At 36.8% G+C, this 12,006-nt stretch overlaps 2 protein-coding genes across 8 annotated transcripts in view; one reads left to right on the top strand and one right to left on the bottom strand.

Annotated features, from left to right (window-relative positions):
• METTL25 (methyltransferase like 25) overlaps positions 1–360 on the bottom strand; it is a 155,033-nt gene extending 154,673 nt beyond the window's left edge. For all 6 annotated transcript variants that reach the window (XM_078449645.2, XM_078449643.2, XM_078449644.2 and 3 more), the window contains exon 1: positions 102–360. In XM_078449645.2, the coding sequence (XP_078305771.1) occupies positions 102–360 (259 nt within the window). The remainder of the gene's footprint in view (positions 1–101) is intronic.
• CCDC59 (coiled-coil domain containing 59) lies at positions 361–7,230 on the top strand. 2 transcript variants are annotated; one of them, XM_078449650.2, is made up of 4 exons: positions 361–702; positions 1,710–2,022; positions 2,421–2,559; positions 4,510–4,593. In XM_078449650.2, exons 1-3 carry the CDS (start codon positions 492–494, stop codon positions 2,524–2,526), a joined length of 630 nt encoding a protein of 209 aa, XP_078305776.2. In that variant the 5' UTR covers positions 361–491; the 3' UTR covers positions 2,527–2,559; positions 4,510–4,593. The 2 variants fall into 2 exon arrangements, with proteins under 2 accessions (XP_078305776.2, XP_060512841.3); XM_060656858.3 differs by lacking the exon at positions 2,421–2,559 and adding an exon at positions 6,751–7,230 and having other exon boundaries at positions 363–702; positions 4,510–4,609.
• The last annotated feature ends 4,776 nt before the right edge of the window (positions 7,231–12,006 follow it).

Here is a 12,006-nt window from a genome sequence, read left to right as displayed (position 1 = left end):
CCCACCGCACACCTGTTTCCGCTCTTCTTCCGCTAGGGAGACTCTCTGTTGGGCCGGATTGTCTCTCGGCTCCCAGCCCGCCCCGCCCACTTGCCATTCACCTGATCCCATCTCGGCTTCCACCAGGAGGCGCGCCTCGGGGGACCGAGCCTCCGCCTCGGCCGCTGACCGCCTCAGCACCCCCAGCACGGTCTCCGGGGGCAAGTCGACCAGTTGCTTCCACACGGACTCAGTGTAGAAGTCCACCGTATGTGCACTGGAAATGGACAGGGCTTCTCTCAGGAACTGCAGCAGTCCCTGCAACTTGGCACGCAACGTGGACAGGTCCTGGGTCACTGGGAGCGGAAAAGAAGCCGCCATGACGCTCACCCTCCCGGGCTGTAGGTGGCGCAAACGTAGCCGCAAGGCGAGGGCTCGGTCGCAAGTAACTCAGACCGTATGAATACGTCTCCGATCTGGACTCTAGTTGGGTGATCGATTGCTTTTGTCTCATGACGTACTTTCACAGCGTCCATTGTGATTTTTCCTGGCGACTTGGTTGGTGTGCCATGGCGCCGGTGAGGCCGGCGGCTCGGTGGCCGGCAGGGAATTTTGGGTCACGTAGCGACGGAGTTTCCCCGGTCGCATTCAGGAAAAAGAATGTGAAGCAGAGGACGTGGCGATCTAATCATCAGCAGGCCTTCGTGGGAAGCGTTCGAGAGGGTATGTAAGAAGGCAGCCTTTTACAAATCCTCAGGCCTGCGAAATCTTAGGATATGAGACTCGCCATAGCAGGGAAGAAGGCTTTAGGATCCAGACCCGGACATCCTTGGGGCAGAGGGGGCCATTCCCGGACCTCCTTGGGGCAGAGGGAATATGGGAATATGGGAGCTATGGGCTTCCCATAGCCCAGGAATGGAAGATGAGGCGGTGTTGCTAACTACTTTAAACGTGTTTCCCGACTTAACCCCATTCTTGATCAGAATTGTTTTTCTTACAATTTTTTCTGTGAAACTGTAAGCAGAGGATCTATGGGTCCACTTCTGCATGTATTAAGGCAAAGGATATAGAGAAAGATGGGACCGAAATGTACTGCCCCAAATCCTTGCTGATTACAAATATCCCAAAGCTTTGGAAACCGTTTTCTTTTATTGATCTTAATGAACTTCGCTTTAGTTTGTTTTTATTTTGTCTTGCTGTCTGCACGTGTCCTCAAATCCCATGTGGAATGTATAAGCTGTAAGTTCAGTTTTCTCGTAATTGCTAGCTGTACAGAAAATCATGCACTGTCTTCTCTTTTTTGTACTGAATTTCTTTCGAAAATCAGTCATACTGTGCTTTTCTAAGGTAAAATAATTGATGTGAGTTTTTTCTGAAAGTATTGGAGACCTAGAGTAAGTGTTTTAGATGAATGAAGGAATTCATTTTGATTTTGGGTGCAGTCAGTTGGAGTTATGTAACATTAGTCATTTTCTCTTCTTTGAGATTATTGAGTGTGTATGACTAATATTAGCTTTGTCTTTTTGCGAAGGACCAGCATACTATTCATTACATTCTCTTAAACTTGTTTTATGAAATGACTTCTTAAAGCAAAACTAGTTTTGCTAGTAAAGTAATTCGAGTTTCTGAATGTGATGATGTAAAAAGTTTTCCATGTTAAATTAATAGCTACATTTTTCATGCAATTTATTTTCTGAGAAAGTTAATATATGACTGATATTCTTCAATAGGACAAGGCTTCGCATTCCAAAGAAAACTGAAGATTCAGCAAAATTACAAGAAATTGCTGTGGAAGGAAAAGAAGGCTCAAACCTCACAGGAATCCCAGTTCACAGATCGATACCCTGATCATCTAAAACATCTTTATTTAGCTGAAGAGGAAAGACTCAGGAAGCAACTTAGAAAAGTTGAACAGCCTTTATCACAAGAACAAGTTGATCAACCTTTGCTAAAAGAACAATGTAGCACTGCCCAAGCTTTGTCTGAAGAACATTGTAGTGCTGAGCAGCCTCAGGCAGCAGAGCAACATAGCATAAGAATAAAGTATGTATTATTTTCTTTTCAAGTCCTTTAGATAGAAGTAGTGTTTTATGAAAGAGTTTATAGGACAGTTTGTGGTATTTGGAATTTTTCTCATTTAAGGCATTTTAGAAATCACAGTGAATTATGTGAAAATATTTTCAGGGAAGCTTTCTTTTTAGCTAAAATGACTGAATTAGGCTAATTTATGTTAGTGGAAGAAGTAATGAAGTTGGAATTAAAAGATGTGGGTTTTGGATTTCAGCCTCAAATGCATTTAACTTTTTTGGACCATGGTAAACTCTTGTTAGTAGTACATGTTGAAAAAAACCAACAACTACTTTGAGAGATATTATAGTATAGTGGTTAACGTCAGACTCTGGAGCTGGACTTAACATACTGGTGCCTCTTCTTTGAGATAGAAATGATAATAAGAAGCATGTGATTCAGAGCTGCCATTTGTTCAACTCCAGAATGGATATTCACACAGACTCTGTGGTACTCCTGACCCATCTCATGGTGCTATGAAGACTGGTTTATTTATGTAAGGTATTTAAAAAGGTGTGTGGTATATAGGAAGTACTACATAGGTGTTAGCTGCTGCTGTTACTACTATTCTAGATTTTTTCCCCCAGAGGACATAGACTTGGTTGCAATTAAACAAATAGATGGCATAGCTGTATGACACTTGGGTTTTAAAAGAGCTGACTTAACTTTCTCTATGCATACCTCAAGTTAAAATGTGCTAAAACCTAAACTGGCACAGAATCCAGCTGTTACTTGGGACTCTTAACTTTTTAGTTCACTAAAATACCGTTCTTTAAAGTTGTTAGTATCTGGAGCGCTCACTGCCTCCCTTCGGGGTGCCTGGCTGGCTCAGTGGGTAGAGTGTGTGACTCTTGGTTTCAGGCTTGTCACGTCAAGCCCCACTTTGGGTGTAGAGATTGCTTAAAGTTGTTAGCTACTTGTGGTAAAAGTAACAGGAAATAAGACCCCAGGAAAAAGTACAATTGCAAATAGAAACAGAGATGCTAAAAATTCAATTTCGTCAGTAGGCATGTGCGTCATATTATTGAATAATGGATGTATAGTTCTGGCAAATCTAGAAATGCAGGTTTCTGTCATTCTTGGTAATAATTGAGGTAAGGAGGGTTAAACCACGAGACACAACATGAAGGTAAAAATCATATTGTTAAAGATTTCTTAACTTTGAGGTCAAAGCAGGAGAAAGTGACTGAAGAAGTTAAATAGAAGTGTCATAATTGGAGAAAGGGGAATACAGAAACAATGAAGTCAGCAGAGGACAGTTGTAGAAAGTAGAGATTGTTCATGTATCAAACACTGTAAAGTCCAAGAAAAACGGGACTTTAAGAACAAGTCTTTGGATTTATGGTTTAAGTAATCATTGGTGACTTTGGAGAGATTTTCAGTAGATAGTCTTTATTAACGTGGATGTAACTACCTAAAGAATGGAGACCAAGAAGGGAAACACTTGGGGAAAAACCTGGTGCAAGAAAGGAAAACATGAGCAGGAGAGAAGAATGTCACTAGAACTAAGGGAATGAAGTTTTCAAAAATAGTGAATGGCCAATTAAATGAGACTAAATAATGCCCATTGATTCAATCTTCATATTTGACTAGAAGGCCATTTTTGACGTGGATAGTTTCATTAAAGAGAACAAATGCCAAATTGCAAGGAGTTAAGGAGTGAATGTGATATGACATCTGTAGTCTATTTTCTGTTCTTTCTAGGTATTTGACAATGAAAGGACAAGGAATAAGACTGATAGTTAGAACAGTACATAGAGTCTGGTAATGAATAATTTATGCATTTGTTCAAGAAAGGAACTGTTGAAATATGTTTTATTGTAGTTGTGAATTGGTGTGAAAAATTGAGACTGGGAAAAGGAAGATTAATTACTGAATCAGATAGCTTGAGAAATGAATGTCATCTGAGCTTCAGTAGTTGAATTAGATTAGAGTGGGACATCAGAGGGAGAAGTACTTTAATATAGAACAGTTTTAAATGGGGACTAGGTTCAAGGTGTAGTCATTCATGATTGAATAGGTTAAGTAGAGACAAGTTGATCAAAGCAGTTTGGGATTAAAGTTCATGTACCACCCACAACTTCTGTAACATCCTTCAATTTAAGGTTTTCTTCCTACTGTCATTTCTGTCATTCTTGTGCTGCTTTCCTGTTTGTTAACATTTTAGAATCTTTCAAAGCTTTCTGTGTTGTCCCTGGTTGAAATATTTCTCAAAGAGTCTCTATAATTACTTATTTATAATTATTTTTTAATTGTATTTTGAAAGCTGTAACTATATTTTTAATATATATTTTTTGACATTTTACTAATAAGATTGATGTCCTCTTCCAGCCTCTCTTCCTTGCTCTGTTCATTTGCATCAGTGACATTTTACTGTGCAAGTACTATATTTGACATAATTGTGTCATAATTTTGGTTGCACCATTTTTAATCCTTTGACTTACATATCTTTATCTTAAAAAGCTCCATTACTATTCCAAGGAAAAATAAAAAGAAAACATCAAATCAAAAAGCACAGGAAGAATATGAACAAGTACAAGCTGAGCGTACTGCTAAGAAACAAGTAAGATCTTTTAAAATATTTAAATTCTTTTTTTTTTTAATTCTAAATGTATACATAAAGCTGTGCTTCTTAGTACGTGTATATAGTATGTTTTCTGTAAATTGCTATTGAATAAATGAGTGGTCGGAGAAGAGCTGGAGAATTTTAACTAATTCCTCAGTCATTTCTATTATCCTCAAGAAGGCATGCATACTAGTAGGTCAAGAATAGGATCTTAAAGATACTGCTTATAGGTTAATGAGTATCTGGGACAACAGTTTTTAAGAGTATGGTCTAGGAACTTGCACTTTTAACAAGTGTCTCGAGATTTTTATGTATAATAAAATTTGAGATCTACTGACTTAAGAAAAATAGATTATCGTAATTTTACATTGAAACAGGTAAAAGAGGGAGGTGTTAGAATAAAATACTTCTTTCTAAAGAGTTGATCTTGCCTATTAAAAACTTACTAGATTAGTTTAGCAAAAAGTTACCACTCTTTATTGTCATTCAGAAGCCCAAAATTATAATAGTCTTTTTCAAATGAAAACAAGATGATGCAGAGCTTCAACAAAATTGTTCAATCTGTGGTTTCTATTTTTTGCATTGAAGCTATATTAATCCATCACTTTAAAAAGGATTGCACATTAATCAAAAACTACTTCAAAGATGGTATTGACATGAAATTTCTGTTATGTCTTAGCTTTAGAGTTTGTATAATTAAGAAATCTGGAAGTTTAACATGTACAACTCTCCTGATTATTTTTAAACTGATGGTAGACTAGGATGAAGGAGAAACATTTCTCCATGGAAGTATTGTACATTTGTTTCATAGTTTGTTACATTATGCTCTTTTCTAACCAGCAACAGTCAGTTATTAACTGCCACCTTTGGGAATGGTATAACAGGTAAAGTAAGGACCACTATACTATAAAACGTTTGGTATCTTTTTGAAATTTTCTTTATATATATGAATATTAAGGCTTTGTAGTCATGAAAATTGATAGTTTCTTAGAATTTATGGATATCAGATGTCAGGAGAAAAAGCCAACACCAATCAATCCATGAGAAATCAAAACTACATAAATTAAATAAGCACCCATAATAGATGCTAAAACTTCAATTTCTTTTGTTTGTTTGTTTGTTTTTGTTTTTTTACTTTGTTTAGAGAAACTCCATAGAGGTAAACTATCCTGTATATACCTGAATTCACAAATAAATTCCAGATCTTTTGTGCTTGTTAAAGTAAATGAAGTATTATACCATAGGAGGACATAAGTTTGAGTGCTAATCAGACTTTGCATTAACAAGATCTAGATAGGAGACTTGGTCTTACAGGGTATTTAGGATTTGGGACAAGTCACTTTCCATATCATGGAATGTCAGTTCTTCATCTGTAAGATGAAGATGAAGATAATAGCCTAGAATGACAGTTTTTTAAGAATAGAATATGCTATGATATGAAAGCACTTTGATAATTAAGTTACATACCAATACAGGCTGTTGTCATTTGGGTGCTATATGTGTTACTAGGGAAATTGAGAAACAGCACATGTATTGCTTTTTTTTTTTTTTTTAAAGAACTTTTGTTTAACTTTTGTAAGAATATTGTGCATTTCAAATAGTGCTTTTCAGGTTTACATAAAAATTTGAATTATTTTTCTTATACTCAAATGAATTTGAGTCTTTATCTTAGCAAATCAAAGGAGCATAACTCTTAATCACAATCATAATGCCTAGCAGTGTTTTGCCTACTATATAGTCAGTAAATGTTTCCTTAATTAAATCTGTCAGATGGCAAATTAAATAGAATACCAGATATTCTACAAGTGAAGATTTTTGTATTATATGCAGTAGGTAATCTCTAAAATCCCAGATCTAATTAAATGATGAAATCTTACATATATATGCCTTCTTTCCTCTGTGCTCTAATTTTAGTTGTAGCCAAATAACTAAAAAACTTTAATAACTTTGTGTTAGTCTGTGTTAGAGCATTATAGAGTAAAGGCAGAAGGTAACTACTTAAGCGACAGGTAACACCTCTTATTTTGCAAAATCTAAGACAAGCCTAAAGTGTTTGCATGGTAATAGCTATTTCAGCACAATGACTGAACTGTATCTACTGTTTGTTACTAATGCAAATTGCATGTTAATAATTGTAGGAATTTGAGAAGAGAAAACAAGAGAGAGAAGAAGCTCAAAGGCTCTATAAAAAGAAGAAAATGGAAGTATTCAAAATATTGAGCAAAAAGACTAAAAAAGGCCAACCAAACTTGAATTTACAAATGGAGTATCTTCTTAAAAAAATACAAGAAAAAAATTAAAGCAGCCATGTTTTTAATTAAAAGTTAAAATAGCTGCCCTCTATTGAGTTCTTTTGTATATATACTGTTCCTCCTAACAATTAACTAAATTTTTTAACATAAAATGGATTGCTGAGCTACGCTAAGTATAAAATGTCCAAATATTTTTTTTCTTGTGAAAGAAAATTTTCTGTATGCTATGCAATTTATTTGTTTCTTATTTATTTGCCTTCAAGGTGGCCCAAAGAACTGAAAGAACTTTCTATTTGAATGTGTTTAAGCATGTAATATTTCTGTACCGTATGAAATTCAGATGAAATTAAATGTTTTGAAAATAAATGAGCACAGCTTTCAATGAATTATTTCAATTAAATATTTTAGTAATGGACTATTACATTTAAAAATTTTTTTTTTAAACATTTCTATTCATTTTTGAGAGAACACTAGCAGAGGAGGGGCAGAGAGAGAAGGAGACACAGAATCTGAAGGAGGTTCCAGGCTCTGAGCTGTCAGCACAGAGCCAGACCCATGAACCATGAGATCATGACCTGAGCCAAAGTCAGAGGCTTAACTGACTGAGCCACCCAGGCACCCCTCCACTATTACGGTTTTAAATTCAGAAACATGAGAGCAGGTTACCCAGGTGCTGAAACTATCCTCTGCCCCCACTATATTATCCTGTGGTCTTTATTTATTTTTTATTAGTGCAACAGTGATTTCAGGAGTAGATTCCTTAATGCCTCTTACCCATTTAGCCCATCCCCCCCTCCCACAACTCCTCCAGCAACCCTCAGTTCTCCATATTTAACAGTCTCTTATATTTTGTCCCCCTCCCTGTTTATATATTATTTTTGCTTCCCTTCCCTTGTGTTCATCTGTCCTGTGTCTTAAAGTCTTCATGTGAGTGAAGTCATATATTTGTCTTTCTCTAATTTTGCTTAGCATGATACCCTCTAGTTCCATGTATTTACAATTGGCAAGGTTTCATTCTTTTTTGATTGCCAAGTAATACTCCTATCCATTCATCCCTCGATGGACATTTGGGCTCTTTCCATACTTTAACTATTGTCGATAGTGCTGCTAAAACATTGGGGTGCATGTGCCCCTTGGAAATGGCATACCTGTATCCCTTGAATAAATACCAAGTAGTGCAATTGCTAGGTCATAGGGTAGTTCTATTTTTAAATTTTTGAGGAAACTCCATACTGTTTTCCAGAGTGGCTGCACTAGTTTGCATAGCCACCAACAGTGCAAAGGATCCTCTCTGTGCACATCCTTGCCAACATCTGTTGTTGCCTGAGTAGTTAATGTTAGCCATTCTGACAGGTATGAGGTGGTATCTCATTGTGGTTTTGATTGTATTTCCCTGATGATGAGTGATGTTGAGCATCTTTTTATGTGTTGCTGGGCCATCTGGATGTCTTCTTTGGAGAAGTGTCTATTCATGTCTTTGTCCCATTTCTTCACTGGATTGTTTGTTTTTTGGGTGTTGACTTTGGTAAGTTCTTCACAGATTTTGGATGCTAACACTTCAGCTGATACATTGTCTGCAAACTATTCTGTCGGTTGCATTTGAGTTTTGCTGATTGTTTCCTTCACTGTTTAGAAGCTTTTTATTTTGATGAGGTTGCAGTAGTTCATTTTTGCTTTTGTTTCCCTTGCCTTTGGAGACGTGTTGAGTAAGAAGTTGCTGTGGCCAAGATCAAAGAGGTTTTTGCCTGCTTTCTCCTCGAGGATTTTGATGGCTTTCTGTCTTACATTGAGGCCTTTCATCCATTTTGAGTTTATTTTTGTGTATGGTGTAAGAAAGTGATCCAGGTTCATTCTTCTGCATGTCACTGTCCAGTTTTCCCAGCACCGCTTGCTGAAGAGACTGTCTTTATTCCATTGGATATTCTTTCCTGCTTTGTCAAAGATGAGTTGGCCATACGTTTGTGGGTCCGTTTCTGGGTTCTCTATTCTGTTCCATTGATCTGAGTGCCTGTTTTGTGCCGGTGCCATATAGTCTTGATGATACAGCTTGAAGTCTGGGATTGTGATGCCTCCTGCTTTGGTTTTCTTTTTCAAGATTGCTTTGGCTATTCAGGGTCCTTTCTGGTTCCATACAAATTTTAAGATTATTTGTTCTAGCTCTGTGTAGAACAGTGTATAGATTTTTCACCTCTTTGGTTATATTTATTCCTAGGTATTTTATGGTTTTTGTTGCAATTGTAAATGGGATCGATTCATTGATTTTTTATTGCTTCATTATTATTGTATAGGATTGGAACCGATTTCTGTTGATTTTATATCCTGCAACTTTGCTGAATTCATGGATCAGTTCTAGCAGTTTTTTGGTGGAATCTTTTGGGTTTTCCATATACAGTATCGTATCATGTGGGAAGAGTGAACGATTCACTTCCTCCTGGCTGATTTGGTTGCCTTTTATTCCTTTGTGTTGTCTGATTGCTGAAGCTAAAACTTCCAATACTATGTTGAATAACAGTGGCAAGAGTGGACATCCGTGTCTTGTTCCTGACCTTAGGGGGAAAGCTCTCAGTTTTTCCCCATTGAGAATGATATTAGCATTGGGTCGTTCATATATGGCTTTTATGATCTCGAGGTATGCTCCTTCTATCCGTACTTTCTTGAGGGTTTTTATCAAGAAAGGATGCTGTCTTTTGTCAAATGCTTTCTCTGCATCTGCTGAGAGGATCATATGGTTCTTGTCCTTTTATTGATGTGATGTATCACATTGATTGTTTTGCAGATAATGAACGAGCCCTGCATCCCAGGTATAAATCCCACTTGGTCATGGCGAGTAATTTTTTTAATGTATTGTTGGATCCGGTTGGCTAATACCTTGCTGAGGATTTTTGCATGCATGTTCATCAGGGAAATTGGTCTATAGTTCTCCTTTTTAGTGAGGTCTCTGTCTGGTTTTGGAATCAAGGTAATGCTGGCTTCATGTAAAGAGTTTGGAAGTTTTCCTTCCATTTCTATTTTTTGGAAAATCTTCAAGAAAATAGGTGTTAACTCTTCCTTAAATGTTTGGTAGAATTCCCCTGGAAAGCCATCTGGCCCTGGACTCATTTTTTGGCAGATTTTTTATTACTAATTCAATTTCTTTACTGGCTATGGGTATGTTCAAGTTTTCTATTTCTTCCTGTTTCAGTTTTGGTAGTTTATATGTTTGTAAAAATTTGTCCATTTCTTCTAGATTGCCCATTTTATTGGCATATAATTACTCAAAATATTCTCTTATTAGTGAATGTATTTTGTATTGTTGGTTGTGATCTCTCCTCTTTCATTCCTTATTTATGTGGGCCCTTTCCTTTTTGATTAAACTGGCTAGGGTTTTATCAATTTTGTTAATTCTTTCAAAGAATCAGCTCCTGGTTTCATTCATCTGTTCTGGTTTTTTTAGTTTGTTTTGTTTTGTTTTTTTGATATCATTGATTTTTGCTCTGGTCTTTATTAATTCCTGTCTTCTGCTGATTTTGGGTTTTATTTGCTGTTCTTTTTCCAGCTCCTTAAGGTGTAAGGTTAGGTTATGTATCTGAGATCTTTCTTCCTTCTTTAGGAAGGCTTGGATTGCTATATTCTTTCCTCTTATGACCGCCTTTGCTCTATCCCAGAGGTTTTGGGCTGTGGTGTGATAATTTTCATTGGCTTCCATGTACTTTTTAATTTCCTCTTTAATTTCTTGATTAGCCCATTCATTCTTTAGTAGGATGTTCTTTAGTCTCCATGTATTTGTTATCTTTCCAAATTTTTTCCTGTGGTTGATTCTGAGTTTCATAGTGTTGTGGTCTGAAAATATGTACCATATGATCTCGATCTTTTTGTACTTGTTGAGGACTGATTTGTGTCCCAGTGTGTGATCTATTCTGGAGAGTGTTCCATGTGCACATGAGAAGAATGTATTCTGCTTTAGGATGAAATGTTCTGAATATATCTGTTAAGTTGGTCCAGTGTGTCATTCAAAGCCATTGTTTCCTTGTTAAGTTTCTGTTTATATGATCTCTCCATTGCTGTAAGTGGGGTGTTGAAGTCCCCTACTCTTACGGTATTATAATCAATGAATTTCTTATGTTTGTGATTAATTGATTTATATATTTGTTTTCCTTCACGTTTAGAACATAGATGTTTACAATTGTTAGGTCTTCTTGATGGATAGACCCCTTAATTATGATACAATACCCTTCTTCATCTCTTGTTACCGTCTTTATTTTAAAATGTAGATAGTCTTTTATAAGTGTGGCTACTCCGGCTTTCTTTTGGTGACCATTACCATGACAGATGGTTCTCCATCCCCTTATTTTCAAACTGAAGGTGTCTTTAGGTCCAAAGTGGGTCTCTTGTAAACAGCGTATAGATGGATCTTGTTTTCTTATCTGTTCTGTTACCCTATGTCTTTTGATTGGAGCGTTTATACCATTGATATTTAGAGTGAGTATTGAAAGATTTGAGTTTATCGCCATTATGTTGCATGTAGAGTTGGAGTCCCTGGTCTCTGGTCCTTTTAGTCTTTGTTGCTTTGGTCTTTGTTTGTTTGTTTGTTTATCTTTTCTCCCCTCAGAGAGTCAGTCCCCCTTAAAACTTCTTTCAGGGCTTGTTAGGTGGTCACAAACTCTTTTAGGTTTTGTTTGGTGGGAAACTTTTAATCTCTCCTTCTGTTTTGAATGACAGTCTTTCTGGATAAAGAATTCTTGGCTGCATATTTTTCTGATTCAGCACATTGACTATATCCTGCCACTCCTTTCTGGCCTGCCACGTTTCTGTGGATAGGTCTGCTGTGAACCTGATCTGTCTTACCTTGTAGGTTAAGGTCTGTTTTTTCCTTGCTGCTTTCATTCTTCTTTCCTTGCCTGAGTATTTGGTGAATTTGAGTATGAACTGTCTTGTTGATGGTCTGTTTTTGTTGAATCTTATGGGAGTCCTCTGTGCTTTCTGGATTTTGATGTCCAGGTTAAGAAAGTTTCTGCTATGATTTGCTCATACAAATTTTCTACCCCTATTTCTCTCTCTTCCTTTTCTGGGACCCCTATGATTCTGATGTTACTCCTTTTTAATGAGTCACTGATTTCTCTAATACTTAAGTTGTGCTCTTTTGCCTTGGTATCCCTCTTTTTT

This window comes from Panthera onca, chromosome B4 (assembly GCF_046562875.1).
Source record: "Panthera onca isolate mPanOnc1 chromosome B4, mPanOnc1 haplotype 2, whole genome shotgun sequence".
Lineage (NCBI taxonomy): Eukaryota > Metazoa > Chordata > Mammalia > Carnivora > Felidae > Panthera > Panthera onca.
The sequence above is the reverse complement of the archived record's forward strand: the minus strand, read 5'-3'. Positions and strand labels throughout refer to the sequence as shown.